The sequence below is a fragment of the Leopardus geoffroyi genome, chromosome C3, assembly GCF_018350155.1.
Source record: "Leopardus geoffroyi isolate Oge1 chromosome C3, O.geoffroyi_Oge1_pat1.0, whole genome shotgun sequence".
Classification (NCBI taxonomy): domain Eukaryota; kingdom Metazoa; phylum Chordata; class Mammalia; order Carnivora; family Felidae; genus Leopardus; species Leopardus geoffroyi.
The window spans coordinates 51,398,851-51,414,319 of NC_059338.1; the positions used below are offsets into that span (position 1 = coordinate 51,398,851).

General features: G+C 36.7%; 1 protein-coding gene and 1 pseudogene across 5 annotated transcripts in view; one reads left to right on the forward strand and one right to left on the reverse strand.

The window, feature by feature from the left end:
• The window catches only part of COP1 (COP1 E3 ubiquitin ligase), a 257,893-nt gene that overhangs the window by 47,155 nt on the left and 195,269 nt on the right, over positions 1 to 15,469 (forward strand). For all 5 annotated transcript variants that reach the window (XM_045452820.1, XM_045452818.1, XM_045452822.1 and 2 more), the window contains exon 6: positions 5,078 to 5,146. In XM_045452820.1, the coding sequence (XP_045308776.1) occupies positions 5,078 to 5,146 (69 nt within the window). The remainder of the gene's footprint in view (positions 1 to 5,077; positions 5,147 to 15,469) is intronic.
• LOC123585035 lies at positions 2,146 to 3,113 on the reverse strand (annotated as a pseudogene).

Consider the following 15,469-nt stretch of genomic DNA (forward strand, 5'->3'; position numbering starts at 1 on the left):
TCCAGGTACCTGGGACACAGTGCCTTGTATATCTGAAGGCCAAGTGCACCAGGGAAGCCATGTAGCCATGGTGCTGCCTGTGTACCTAGAAGCCTTCCAACAGATATGTGGTGAAAAGCCACATGACTATTTTCAATTTTTGGGAAGCCTCCATACTGTTGTTTGCCACAGTGGTTGTACCAGTTCACATTCTCACCACTAGTGCACGGGGGCTCCCTTTTCTTGACATCCTCACCAGCATTTGTTAGCTCTTCTCCTTTTGATAATAGCCATTGCATCAGGTATAAGGTGATATCTCATAATGCTTTTGATTTACATTTCCCTGATGATTTGTCAGTTATTGCCTGTCAGCGTAGAGCCTGATGTGGGGCTTGATCAAGACCATGACCTGAGCCAAAATTAAGTGTTGGACACTATTAATTTTTTGATTGGATGCCAGGAATTGTAAGTTTCATTTTGTTTAGTGCTGGTTTTTTTTCCTGTTACTTTATACACTCCTGAGCTTTGTTCTGACACAAGTTAAGTTACTTGGAAATAGTTGGATTCCTTTGAATCTTTTTTTTAAGCTTTATTAGGTGGTAACAGAGGAAATTTTTATTTTTTTATTTTTATTATTTTATTTTACTTTTTTAATTTACATCCACATTAGTATATAGTGCAACAGTGATTTCAGGAGTAGATGCCTTAATGCCCCTTACCCATTTAGCCCATCCCGTCTCCCATAACCCCTTCAGTAACCTTCTGTTTGTTCTCCATATTGAAGAGTCTCTTCTGTTTTGTCCCCCTCCCTGTTTTTATATTATTTTTGCTTCCATTCCCTTATGTTCATCTGTTTTGTGTCTTAAAGTCCTCATATGAGTGAGGTCATATGATGTTTGTCTTTCTCTGACTAATTTTGCTTAGCATAATACCCTCTAGTTCCATCCACGTAGTTGCAGATGGCAAGATTTCATTTTTTTTTATTGCCGAGTAATACTCCATTGTATATATATACCACATCTTCTTTATCCATTCATCTATTGATGGACACAGAGGATATTTTTATGTAGGCTAATTTTGCCCCCCCCCCCCCCCCACCAAAGCAAACTTTTTGAGTATTCATTTTGTTTATTTTTGCTTTGTAATCAGTATATTAAGGAAACATTCATACATTTCAAGAATTGCTTAATTCTGATATCCAGATTTAAGCTGGCGAACATGACTTTTAAACCTACAATTAAAGCTATTCATTGTAATTTGCTATACTAGCAACATTAAATTACAGTTACTTGGAGCATTAGTTAAATGGTTTAAAGTGACACCTTCCTATCTCATACATGGAAATTAACTTCTCCATGAATGTCTCCTCACTCTAAGTTTCCCTGCTGCTGAAGTCATTATTCTGAAGCTTATCATGGTCCAAAGAGAAGGGAAAAAAAGCTTAATCCGAACTGAGATATATATATGTGTATATATATATTAAAAAAGAAAAAGATGGCACAGCAGAAGGGAATGCCATTGTACGAGCGCAGGCCCTCAAGCAGCAGTAAACTCCTTCTTCAGAAAGGTGTCCTTTCTATCACTGGAACCAGAGGCCAGATTACATAGCATACCTTTTTCAAGTAACTGTTCAGGCAATAGAATAAATGCAGAGGCATCATATTGAATCCCACTTAATATAACTACAGACCAACACTTCTACAAATCAAGTTCTTTGATTACCAATTAAGTACAAATCTTACCTTCCTAGCTTGGTCATACACTGAAGTCAATATATACACTTAGCATTTTAGTCTAATCTGTTTCATGTACATAGAACTGAAATCAGTTACAAGGTATGGCCTAACAAATGCTGGGGGGGGGGGTTTAAAAAGTAGTTTTAACAAGTGCTAAACAGATTTATCTTGTACACTGAAGTCATCATACATACAACAAAGTCAGAGCTTTTATATTTGAGTTTATTCTTCATTTAACTTAAAAAAAAATTTTTTTTTCACATTTATTTATTTTTGAGAAACAGACAAAGCATGAGCAGGGGAGGGGCAGAGAGAAAAGGAGACACAGAATCTGAAGCAGGCTCCAGGCTCTGAGCAAGCGGTCAGCACGGAGCCTGTTGTGGGGCTTGAACCCACAAACTTTGAGATCATGACTTGAGCCGAAGTCGGACGCTCAACCGACTGAGCCACCCAGGTGCCCCTCTTCATTTAACTTTTAAAACACTACTATAGTTGAATATTAAAAACAACAGGGAGTAGTAAGCTATGATTGTGGTCCTTCACTTACTCGCTACTGTGTAGAGCATGCCAGCAGTGTTATTCACCAGCCCTGTTAAGAGGTCTGACACTGAGCATCACCCCCAGGAGGACGTTCATCATCCTCATGTGCTTCTCCATTGTAATGCTGCCATTTTTCTGATTTGGATCAAAGTCCACCAGTTCTGCCTGGTCCAATTCATCAGTCTCTACTACTTCCTTCCTCTCAGGTAGGAGTTTTTCCAGTATAGAGAGTTTGTCAGGAGAGAAAAAGCCTTTCTCAGGAAAGTTTACCTTAAATGTGATGATTAGGTGACCTTTTTTCATATGGTCTATGATAAATTGGCATGCCTTCATTTAGCACACCCTTGATATCTCCATGCTTGACAATCTCACGTGGAATGAGAGGTGATGACGGTGGTTCAGTTGTCAAGAGTAGATATTGTCTTTTGAAAGCCACACAGTGCTTCAACCAGCTGTATATCCATACATATGAAAAAATCTCCTTGTCCAGTGAAAACAGCATGGTCCTTCTGATCTAAAACAATGATGATATCTTCTGGTTCCAGTCTTGATTCTTGGTCTCCTTCACCGTGGAATGTTATCTTCTGGCCATCTTTCATGCCTTTGTCAATAGGAACTTCTAGAATCTTCTTTTCTTGAACTATCATCCTCCCATTGTAGCTTTTATATCTCTCTTTAGGTCTGATCCCTTTCCCATGGTCCTAGCACTCTGTGCACACAGATTGAATTTGTTGAACCATTCCAGGTCCCATCTGGTGAAAAAAAACTTTCTTTCTTTCTGTTTAAAAAGTTTATTTTTTTATTTTGAGAGAGCCTGTGAGCATGAGTGAGCAGGGGAGGGACAGAGAAAGAGGGAGAGAGAAAATCCCAAGCAGGTTCCATGCTGTCAGCATAGAGTCCAATCCCACGAACCTTGAGATCATGACGTGAGCCCCTTGAGACCATGAGCTGAGCCGAAATCCAGAGTCGGGAGCTCAACCGACTGAGCCACCCAGGTGCTCCCTATCTGATGGATTCTTACTTGCATCCCAGTATGTTGGTAATTGGGACAGCATTGTGCCACTCCTTTCCTACAACCTCAGCCTTCATATTTGTTGCAAATCACATTCTTTGGCAGAGCTAGTTTTCTATCTTGAGAAAGAGAAAGAGAGCGTGAGCAGGGGAGGGGCAAAGAGAGACTAGGAGAGACAGAGTCTCAAGCAGGCTCCATTTATAGATAATCGGTATAAAAAAGTCCTAAGAAGGGTGCAGAAGGATATTTGTCATCATTGTTGGGGCACAGAGCCTTGATGAGTGTGTTCTGTGTGATAGTTCAACTTTTCAGGAATGTGTCTAAGGTTTAGTAAATACCACTTTGTTTTGCAGGAAAACAATTCACTTTAAAATTTTCATGATACTATGTTTTAAAAATTTATTCACTTGTGAGACATTAATTCAGTTATGTTAATCAGAATATCCTAATGTGATTGCTTCTTTATATTTGTTCTCCCTTGTCCTTATTGTCTTGACTTAAACATTTCATTGATCTGTTTTTGCCTTTTACCCTTTAAAATATGAAGAACCCTCTCCTCATAGGGGATAGACTCTGGGAGTGGGTGGCCATGCCTTTTCGTGATATGTATAATATTTAGGGATTTGTCAAATTTTGACTGGCTTATTCTTATCATCTGGGGACTTGGTTTTATTTATTTATTTTATTTTAGAGAGGCGGGGAGGGGGAGAGGGAGAGAGAATCTTAAGCAGGCTCCACACTCAATGCAGAGCTGGGTGCAAGGCTCAATCCCAAGACCCTGAGATCATGGCCGAAATCAAGTAGGTTGCCTTGCTAACAGCCATCCAGACGTCCCTGGAGACTTGCGAAACAAAGGTTCTTGGAATATTTTCTAGAGTAACAGAATCAAATATAATTGTCCCTATTTGTTTTAACAAATGCCCCCAGACAATTCTGTTGCATAACAAGGTAAATGAAAGTTTTATTATTTTTGGTTATTTATTTTTGTTTGATTTGGAAATGATTTTCTGGTCTTTATTATTCTTCTTTTGAAATATATAAGAAATTAGAGTTACCTTTGTTAATAAACTATCTCATTCCATTTTTAGCTTTTGATGCTCTTTTTACATATATTCATTCATCAGTTTCACCTGGAATTCCTTGTTTCTTTGTGTGAATTTTAACAGTAACAGATAAATATTTGCAGTTTTATATTTTATACCCAGAAACTGTCAAGCTTATAATTATCTTTTATCTATTACATGTTTGTTTCACCTAACAATTCAGATTATTTACCTCTTCCTTCATTTGATTATATTAAAATATTCTTAAATGTCTGATTTTTGACTGAAATTCTCTATGGACATATGTTCTCACATTTGTCGTAGGTAATAGCCGCAAATAGTAAGTGTCATTTCTAAAAGGTATGAATTCCTTCCCAAATATTATTCTGCCTTTGGAGAAAGTGATTTTAGTTTCCAGGAACTATGTTGAATCCACTATGATTTTTGTCTTGGTGTTCTCTTAGTTTGGTTGGAAGAGAATGCTAGGGCAGATAACAGAATTGCCATTTTCTGTAAGCAGTTTTTTCAGTATGGTAGATGAGAAATGTAATTTAAAACCCCTGTTTCTTAAAATGAGTTCTAGTTTTGGGGAAATGGCTTCTTTTTAAAAATGCCCGTTAGTAAATGAGAAAACTGATTAATAGAAGTTATAGGCTGATTTAAATGGATGCATGAAGTTGTTTCATACTGGTTATACTGCAGTGTTAAAGAAAACTTTGAACTCATAGTCATGTTTTTAAAAGAACAATTATAATTTTCTGTTATAGGAATCACATGCAGCCCAACTACAGATCCTTATGGAATTCCTCAAGGTTGCAAGAAGAAATAAGAGAGAGGTATATTATTTTGTATCTTCTACATAATGTTTCATTTACTGTTGACTATTCCTATTATTGCCCATTTTTGTAAAGGCATTTCATGCTCAAAAGTTTATTTGAACATTTAAAAAAGGCTTTTGAGTTGTAGGCAGTTTCCTTATGCTTTGTTATTTTAACTTTTACCTTTAGAACTTGGTACTTTGTTATTATTTTTAAAACATTTTTCTTTATTTTTTACTTTTCTTGGATACTTTATCATTATTTTTTAATGTTTGTTTATTTATTTTGAGAGAGCACGTGAGCAGGGGAGGGGCGTAGAGAGAGGGAGAGAGAGAGAGTCCCAAGCAGGCTACATGGGGCTCGATCCCATGAATCTTGAGATCGTGGCCTGGGCCAAGATCAAGAGTCGGATGCTTAACTGACTGAGCCTTCAGGTACCCCTACAAATTGGAACTTTAAAAATCCCTTTTTTGTAGATGTACTGAAAAGTTTTCTGTAGGATTGAATACAGTGACTTACCTCAAAGCTCTAAAGAACAGAAAATAGAATTATCAAATGACACCCTGAAAAGAGAACTTCGGAACTTTAGATAATAAAGTCTTAGGTGTTTTTCTTATGGCAGAAATGTATGCTGGGGGGAAAAACAGGCAAAAACATAGCTGCCTATTTGGAACTTGGAAAGTATGTCATGCAGGATAGCTAAAAGGTAATTTTTTATTAATAATCCTATAATCAGGATTTTTCTCATTTGACATTTATAAAATTCTTCCATCATTTCACACTTGTACAAAATATGGGAAAATCAAAGGCAAAATTCTGTCTTATGGGGAGAATGACAATATAACTTCAAAAAGGAGTTCTACATTTAAATTCTGAACTGTCCTCAAATCTCTTATATTTTTATTTTAAGATTTCTGAGTAAGATTTTTTTATTCACCTAGAAAATACATGTAATGTCTATTACGTGCTCAGTTCTAGGCCATCTGTTTTTGGAACTAAAGAGAGATGTTTTTATTGTGATGAAGTATGGTTAGTGTGTGTTGTCAGAACCTTACATTATCTTAGTTTGATGTTTCCTTGTTTCGATTATTTGTGATATCTGTTTTTTCTTTTTCTTACTTTGTTCCAATTGGATTTTCCTGTACTATGATACTGTTGATAGCTAAATATTCTTTATCTGGTTTTTCACTTGTTTTCTTAAACTTAAGCTTTACTGAGCTAATAATTGTGGTTTTAATATGTCTATTAACAAAAACATTTTCATTATAAATTTAAAATTTATTCCTCTCTTTTTTTCTTTTGGTGGCTACTTAAACTTTGATCTGCATAGGAATCACCTGAAGATAGTTAGAATCCAGGTTCTGATTGGGGGTGTGTTTTGGAGCCCCATAGTCTGCATTTCTAGGAAGCTTCAGGTGATGATGTTGTTGGTCCTTGGACCACACGTTGCGTAGCAAAGCTGAAAATTTTATGATATATGGAAATAAAATTATTACTTTAATATGTACACTCAACATCTTTTTGCTATAGAAAATTCTTTGGAAAAGTGATTGTTTTTCATATTGCATACATACCTCCCAACTTTTTAAGAATGTGAAATTGTTTTGCAGTAGTTTCATACATACGCTTCTTTCTGCCTTAGACTTTAAACTCATTGAACATGGGATTAAGTACATGAGGAATTACGTGATAATGAATGAGTAAATGACTCAATTAAGTGTGCAGTCCAAACATGAGGGTGTCTGAGGGTTAAGTAAACGGCTGGGCATTATCTGTGTCATGAATTATTATTAAAAGTTTTTGTTTTAATGTTTATTTATTTTTTTAGAAAGAGGCAAAGTGTGAGCCAGGGAGGGGCAGAGAGAGAGGGAGACACAGAATCCAAAGCAGGCTCCAGGCTCTGAGTTGTCAGCACAGAGCCTGGTGTGGGGCTCGAACTCACGAGCCATGAGATCATGACCTGAGCTGAAGTCAGACGCTTAACCTACTGAGTCACCCAGGAGTCCCTGTGTCCTGAATTATTTAAGGTTTTTATTAGATCCTGGTTTTTCACTGCTTTTCTAGGGGTCTGTTAATGCTTGCAACAAAATTGTTAGATTTAAAAAAAATTTTTTTTTCAACGTTTATTTATTTTTGGGACAGAGAGAGACAGAGCATGAACGGGGGAGGGGCAGAGAGAGAGGGAGACACAGAATCGGAAACAGGCTCCAGGCTCCGAGCCATCAGCCCAGAGCCCGACGCGGGGCTCGAACTCACGGGCCGGGAGATCGTGACCTGGCTGAAGTCAGACGCTTAACCGACTGCGCCACCCAGGCGCCCCAAAATTGTTAGATTTTAAAATGTCTCAGGTAATAAAAGGATACAGTATATAACTCTAAAAAAACTGTGAAGATCCTGAGATTATTACCTTACTAGCAATCTCATAAGTTAGCCTGTAACACTTTCATTTGTGCTGTCAGTTACATGAGACTTCTGGGCTGGAGATAGAGGATTTTATTGTGGGCACATGTGGTGCACCTGCTTCATGTTTGTATGTTTTCTCTGAACCTCAAGTCTCACCAGGGTGTCGTAGAGATGCGCTCAGGCGAATGCTGCACATACAGTGTATTTATGTAACAACAAAGGAACCCCGAGTTTGAGAAATCCCAGGCTTTTAAAGGGGTCTCTGGCAAACGTATCTAGCCTTTGCCCTGCAGGGAGATATTATTTTTATCATATTGATCAGAAAATAAATCTGCCCTCTGTCACGGGCAAATTCACTATTTCTGTGTTTGCCGTAGAAACATCCTTGAAAAGATAATTTGGAACTAAAGCTATGACAGGATGTTCAGAAATGGGAGAGATCAACAGAAAATTATTTTCTAGTAAATAATTCATCCTTGTGATTGTAATTTTTCCTCTCTCGGATGTGGTGGTTGAGGGCCTCTAATAGTACCTTCTAGGATACCACTTTTGATCCATAGCTCTTAGTGTCTGTGTTTCTGTGTTTTTGTAATTAAATGTCTGGGTTAATTGTACTGTAGAATTTTATAGTTTGACTTTAGATTGATCCTTGTGATTGAATGATTTCTTTTTCCATTTTGAACCATATTTTCTTACTGTGGGCAATTTAACTATGAAGTGCACTAGTTCTAAGTACTTCTGGATATTGATATCTATTTTGTGCATTGATTATATTGTTATTACTACATTTTGGTTTTCTTTGTTTGTTGTTGTTGTGCCCATGCTTTGAGTATTTCAGGTTTAATTATGTAAGAGACACTGAGGAGCAAGGTTAACAAAGTTTAAAACATTTGAAAATTTAGTGCTATGTCAATAGACTTTAAACATTTATCAGTTACTTTGATTGAATTTCATAAATTTCTCCATAATTGGAGTCAGGTACCAGTAGTGATATGTAATCATAAGAAACTTTAGTCTAGGAATTTAGTTGATTAATTTAGTGCCCACAGAATGAAGTGATTATATTTTTTCACATATATTATGAAGTATATTTGCATACTTAATCCTCAAAATGAATATCGTTGTTAGAGATCTTATGTCCTGTTGTGTAATTTATACTTGAACTTATTCAATCAAAGTATAGGCTGACCAGGCGGCAAAGTACTACTTTTGAATTTATTTTCGTAAGATTAACATTCAGACTTTGAAAATTAACTTTGTGATCTTATACTTAACTTTTATTGGGGTCATGATGCACGTTGGTTTAGATATTTATATATACCAATCTAAGAAGTTAAATCTGCTTTTCAGATTTAACATACTTATTTGCTTCAATATCACATCTTGCCAGTACTTTAGGGCTATTAGAATCCTACATTTAATTTTTCGTTTTTGAGTTAATTTTCCCTACTGACTCTTTTTCAGATATTAAGAAAAGTAGTAGTAGGCGTTTGCATTTGTTACCTATTGCTGTGTAACAAGTTACCATCAAATTAATGGCTTGAAACATTAAACATTTAATATCTTGGGTCAGGAATCGTGGTGCAATGTAGCTGAGTGCCTTGGCTCAGGGTTTCTAGCAAGCTACTGTCAAGGTGTTGGCCAGGGTAGCAGTTACCTCAGAGTTTGCCTGGGATAGGAATCCTTCCAGGCTCACCCATTGGCTGTTGGAAAGGGATACTGATACCATGGCATATGGACTTCTCCATTGGTTGCTTACTACATGGCTGCTGGCTTCTCTCAGAGGGAGCAAGTGAGAAGGAAAGAACGTTTTGAAGACAGCAGTCACTCCAATTTGGAAGTTACATTCCAGCACATGTACTATCTTCTGGTCGTTAGAAGCAAATCGTTAGGTCCAACCCACACCAGGAGAGGTAATTAACACAAGGGTGTGAATACTAAGTGGGAATCTTTGGAGGCTATCTTAGATTCTGCCTACCACAGCATTTGATAAGTATAAATATTTAAAGTTTTTATTTATTTTTAGAGAGAGAGGAGTGTGAATGCATGTGAGTGAGGGGGAGGGGCAGAGAGAGAGAGAGAATCCCAAGCAGGGTCTGCTCTGTCAGCAAAGACCCGAGGTGGGGCTCGCTCTCACAAACTGTGAGATCATGACCTGAGCTGAAGTCAGAAGTTGGATGCTGAACGACTGAGCCACCCAGGTGCCCCAATAAGTAAATATATTTAAATGAACATGTTATTCTTTCTTCATGGTCAGATGGAACAAAAGGGCCCTGGGTTTAAGGTAAAAGTCAAATTTGTACCAGCATTTAAATGATTGCCTTATATTTCATTTGACTTAGTTTTAACTTTTGGGGGCACCTGGGTGGCTCAGTCGGTTAAGCATCTGACTTCAGCTCAGGTCATGATCTCATGGTTCATGGGTTTCAGCCCTGCATTGGACTCCCTGCTGTCAGGGCAGAGTCTGCTGTGGATCCTCTGTCCCCTTTTCTCTCTGCTCCTCCCCTGCTCACATACACAGGCTCGCTCTCTCTCTCTCTCTCTGCCTTCCTCTCTCTCTCTCTCTTGCTCTCTCTCTCAAAAATGAACATTAAAAATATTAAAAAAAATTCAAAATGTGTTTCTGGACATTTGTGGTACCTGTTTAACGTACTGAAATAGGACAGCTTTTTTTTTTCATTCTTTTTTGTTTTTTAAATGTTTATTTATATTGAGAGAGAGAGAGAGAGAGAGAACGAGCAAGTGAGCAAGCGAGCAAGCACAGGCTGGGGAAGGGCAGAGAGAGAGGGGGAGGGAGAATCCCAAGCAGGCTCTGCACTGTCAGCGCAGAACCCAATGTGGGGCTCGATCCCATGAACTCTGAGATCATGACCTGATCTGAAATCGAGTCGGATGCTTAACCAACTGAGCCACTCAGTTGCCGTAGCTTTTTTTTTTTTTTTTTTTAATTTAGATTCAAGTTAGTTAACATATGTAATATCGGTCTCAGGAGTAGACAGTTTTGGTAAGTAAGTCTTGGGTTTCTTTTTGGTTTTGTTTGGAGTTCCAGTGAATTAATTTTATATTGTTTTTATATGAAATAAAAAAGTCCATAAACAAATTTACAGTTTAAAGATTTATAGAATGACCATCCATGTAACCACTGTCCTGATTAAACAGTCAGGTTATTGCTGGGACTCCCAAGGTTCCTGCCTAACCTTTCCAGATTGTTGCTTTTTCCATTGTCCATTAAGTGGGTCAGTATTCTGATAATTAATCACCTCCCTGTTTTTCTTTATTATTTTGATGCCTAAGTATTTATGAGTCTCTCTTTTTTTGAACTTCAAAAGATTTACTTCAGCATGTATTGTTTTTTTCTGTTCTTGTCTGAGACTCAATTTTAAGGTTTGTCCATATTGTATATGGCTATAGTAGATTAGTTTTGTTGCATGGTATTTTATTAATTGAATATACCGCATTCAACCATTGTGGTTGATGGGCTTTGGAGTTGTTTTTGGTTTTGGGCTATTCACAGACAATGCTACTATCTTATGTATGTACCCAGGCATATATATGCATGTATATCTGTTTGGTATGTATGTAGGAGTGGAGCTGATGAGTCATAGGACAAAATATATCTTCAAACTTAGTAGATAACAAACTTTTCCTAAGTAGTTGTATTAGTTACTCTTCCTACAGGTGTTTCATGTGTGTTACTGCTGCACTGTATTCTTGCCAAAAGTCTATTGGTATCACAATAGACTTTTTTCAGTTTAGCTAATCTGGGGAGTATGTATTGCTATCTCTTTGTAGTTTTAATTTGCATTTTTCTAATGACTAATGAGGTTGAGCACCAGTTAAACTATGTTTTTTATTGGCTGATTGGGTTTTTTGTGTATGTGTAAAGTACTTGTTTAAAGTTTTTTGCATCTTTTCTATTTAGTTGATTTTGTTAATGCTTTGTTGTTTATATATTCTAGATAAAAATTCTTTGAACTATCTATCTATCTCTATCTTTAGTAGATATTTTCTCCCATCTAATTGGGCTGCTTATTTCATTACCTTAATGATGTCATTTGACTAACAGAAGTTTCTATTTTTTTTTTTTTTAAGTTTATTATTTGAGAGAGAGAGAGCTTGAGCACCAGCAGGGGAGGGGAAAGAGAGAGGGAGAGAGAGAATGCCAAGTAGGCTCTACGCTCTCAGTACATAGAGCCCCGCTTGGGGCTTGATCCCAGGAACCATGATTTTGAGGCCTGAGCCAGAATCAAGAGTCCAGGAATCAGGTACCTAACCAACTGAACCTCCCAGGTGCTCCTGTTTTTAATAGAGTTAGAGTTATTGGTCTTCCCTGCCTTTTGAGTTAGATACAGAATTTCCCACCTGCAGTCATGAGGACATTTTGCCCTATTAAGTACTTGAAGCTTTATTTATTTATTTTTATTTTTGACATTCAGATTATAATCTACTTGGGAATTTATTATCATGTATAATGTGAAGGATAGGCAACTTTTCATATGGATATCCATTTGTCCAAGCATCCTTAATTAAGTCCATCTTTTTCCTATTGCTCTCAGGCACGACCTTTGTCATGCATAATGTGTCCATGTATGTGAGGGTCCATTTCTAGGCTCTCTTTTCTGCTTCACTGGTCTATTTGTCTATCTTTTTGCAGAACTATGTTGTGGTAAATACTAGAGCTTTAAATTACTGTTCTTTAGGAAATTCTCAGCTATCTATGGCTCTTGTTATTTCTATATAAATTTTATTTTATTTATTTTTTTAACTTTTTATTTTTGAGAGACAGAGTGTGAGTGGGGGAGGGCCAGAGAGAGGGGCAGGTGCTGTGTCTCCAGGCACAGAATCTGAAGCAGGCTCCAGGCTCTGAGCTGGCAGCACAGAGCTGGACGCGGGGCTTGAACCCACGAACCGCGAGATCATGACCTGAGCCGAAGTCGGACGCTCAACTGAGTGAGCCACCCAGGCACCCCTTTCTATATAAATTTTAAAACCAGCTGGTACATTTATTTACATGGTAAACCTGCTGTGATTTTTTTTTTTTTTTTTAACTGGGATTACTTTGACTCCGTAGATCAATTTGGGAGAGTATATCCATATACAATATTGAGGCTTTTGACCCATGAATGAAGGATTTCTCTGTATATAATTAGGTCCTTAAGAATGTCCTTCACAATTTGGATATTTTTTAGGGAATTCTTACACACCTTTGTTTTAGATTTATTAGGTCTTAAGTAATTTTTTTTTATACTATTATAAACAATGTCTGTGTCTTCAATTTCAGTTTCTTACTGTTTGTTGCTGGTGCATAAAAATATAGTTGATTTTTATAGGTAATTTTTTTATCCAGCAACCTTGTTAAATTCTTATTAATTCTAATAATTTATTTGTAGATTCTTTTATGTCTTCTGTATACACATCGTCATCTGCAAGTATTAACAGTTTAGTTTCTTTCTTTATGATCCTTATATCTTTTATTTATTTCTCTTGTCTTACTCTGCTGGCTAGGACATCCGGTACAATGATGAATAGAAGTGGTGATAGCGGGGCATCCTAGTCTTGGTGCTGATCTCAAAGTGAAAGCTTTCGACGTGTCACCATTAGGTATGATGTTTTCTGTAGGTTTTTTTGTAGGTACTTTTTATTGTTCAAGGAAGTAAATTTCTATTCCCAGTTTCCTAAGAGGACTTTTTTTTTTTCCCTTTAATCATTAGTGGGGATGGAGTATTCTCCAAAATTTTTGTGCATCTGAGATGATACTTACTTTTTTTCATTCTATGAATGTGAATAATTAAATTGGTTTAACATAAAAGGGTCAATTAGCTTTGCAGCTAGGGTGATCATCCATCCTGATTTGCCCAGGCATATTCTAGTTTTATCACTGAACATTCTACATTCTATGAACCACCCCCCCCCTCCCCCCCCCCCCCCCAGGATGGTTGTTTGCCCTACTTGCATTCCTAGTGTAAACCAAACTTGGCCATGATGTATATCCTCTTCTGTATTGTTTGGTTTGCTGATACTTTGTTTAGGATTTTACCTCTATTTTCATTAGTGAGATCGTCCTATAAGTTTTTTCTTATGCTGATCTTGTCCAGCTTTGCTATAAAGTTTGTTATTTTATCAAATGAGTTTGGGAATGTACCCTCCTTCTGTTTTCTGGAAGAGTTTGTGTAGTCTAGGGAGGATATTTTTGTTGAATGCTTAATGATTTTACTGAAGAAACTCTCTGGATTTGTTGTTTGTTTGCAGAAAGTTTTAAACTATTGATTAGTTACTGCAACACTTACGTGCTTATGCGGTTATGCTTATTCTCTTACAGAATAACAGAATAACTGTTATGCAACAGTTACGATTGTTCAGTTTTTGTTTTAAATTTCACCTATGACATGTTATGCTTTTTCTAGTTGTTTGTTTCATCTAAATTTTCAAATGGATTGGTGTAAGATTGGTCTTAATATTAAGTTTTGAACGCCCCCCAGAGTGTTTAGTAATAACTTTCATTCCTGACTTTGCTTACTGCTGCTTTCCCTTTTCCTTTTTTTTTTTTCTTGATGCACTCTTGCCAGTTTTATGAGTCTGTCTATCTAAAAGAACCAACTATTGGCTTTGTTTCTGTTCTCTTTATTTTTGCTTTCCATTTGACTAATTTATGCACTTTATAATTTCTACTGTTCTACTTTCTTTGGTTTTATTTTATTATTCCTTTTCTAATTTCTTAACTTGGATGTACATATTATGCATACTGTTTTTTCTAATATAGGGATTTAAGGCCATAATTTTTCCTTGGTTGCATCTGATGATTTTGGTATGGTATTTTATTTGTTATTCCTTAGTTCAAGAGAATTTCTAATTTTCATTACAGTTTTTCTTAGGCCTATGGGTTATTTAGAAGTAAATTTATTAGGGGGCTTCTGGGCAGCTCAGTAGGTTAAGCATCTTACTCTTGATTTCTGCTCATATCACGAACTCAGGGTTTGTGAGATCAAGCCCCGTGTCAAATTTTGCGCTGACAGCACAGAGCCTGCTTGGGATTCTCTCTCTCTCTTAAAAGAAATAAACAAACATTAAAAAAAGTAAAATTATTACTTGGACATTGGAGTTTTCTTGTTGCCTTTTTGTTACTGATTGCTGTTTTAATTACATTCTTATCACTAAATAGTTGGTGTTTTATTCCTATTTATTTTTATCAGTAAATAGTTGGTGTTTTATCAGTAAATAGTTGGTGTTTAATGTCCTTCAGAGATTAAATATGATATCTGCACTCTCACCTGTTGGTTAAATTTTGAAAGATTTGTCTTTGAAAAAGACTGTTTTTTCTGCAATTGCATGCTGCAATGTAAAATTTGTTAGATGTGTAGCAAAAAATTTCTGCATCTTTACTGAGTCTTTGTTTCCATGTTACATGAATTACTGAATAATTATATTTGAGGTGAGTTTCTTAAAGATAGCAAGAGTTTTTTTTTATCCACTCCGCCAGCATCAGTCCTAGTATATTTACATTTAATGGAAGTGTTACGGCTTAAGCCTACCATTTTATTCTTTGTTTTATGTTTCCTTTGTCTGTTGGTTTTTGTTATTTTATTTTTTTATATTATTATTTTTTAAATACATACGTGTGTGTGTGTGTGTGTGTGTGTGTGTGTGTGTATGTATTTTTTAATGTTTATTTTTGGGAGAGAGCTAAGGAGGGGCTGGAGAGGATCCAAAGTGGGTTCTGCAGTGACAGTAGCGAGCCAGATGCGGGGCTCAAACTCACAAACTTTGAGATCAAGACCTGAGCTGAAATCAAGAGTCTAACGCTTAACTGACTTAGCCACCCAGGCACCTCGGTTTTTGTTATTGTTGTTTTTCTTTTATTTTTTTTTAATGTTTATTTAATTTTGAGAGAGACACAGAGTGTGAGCAGGGGAGGGGCAGAGAGAGAGGGAGACACAGAAT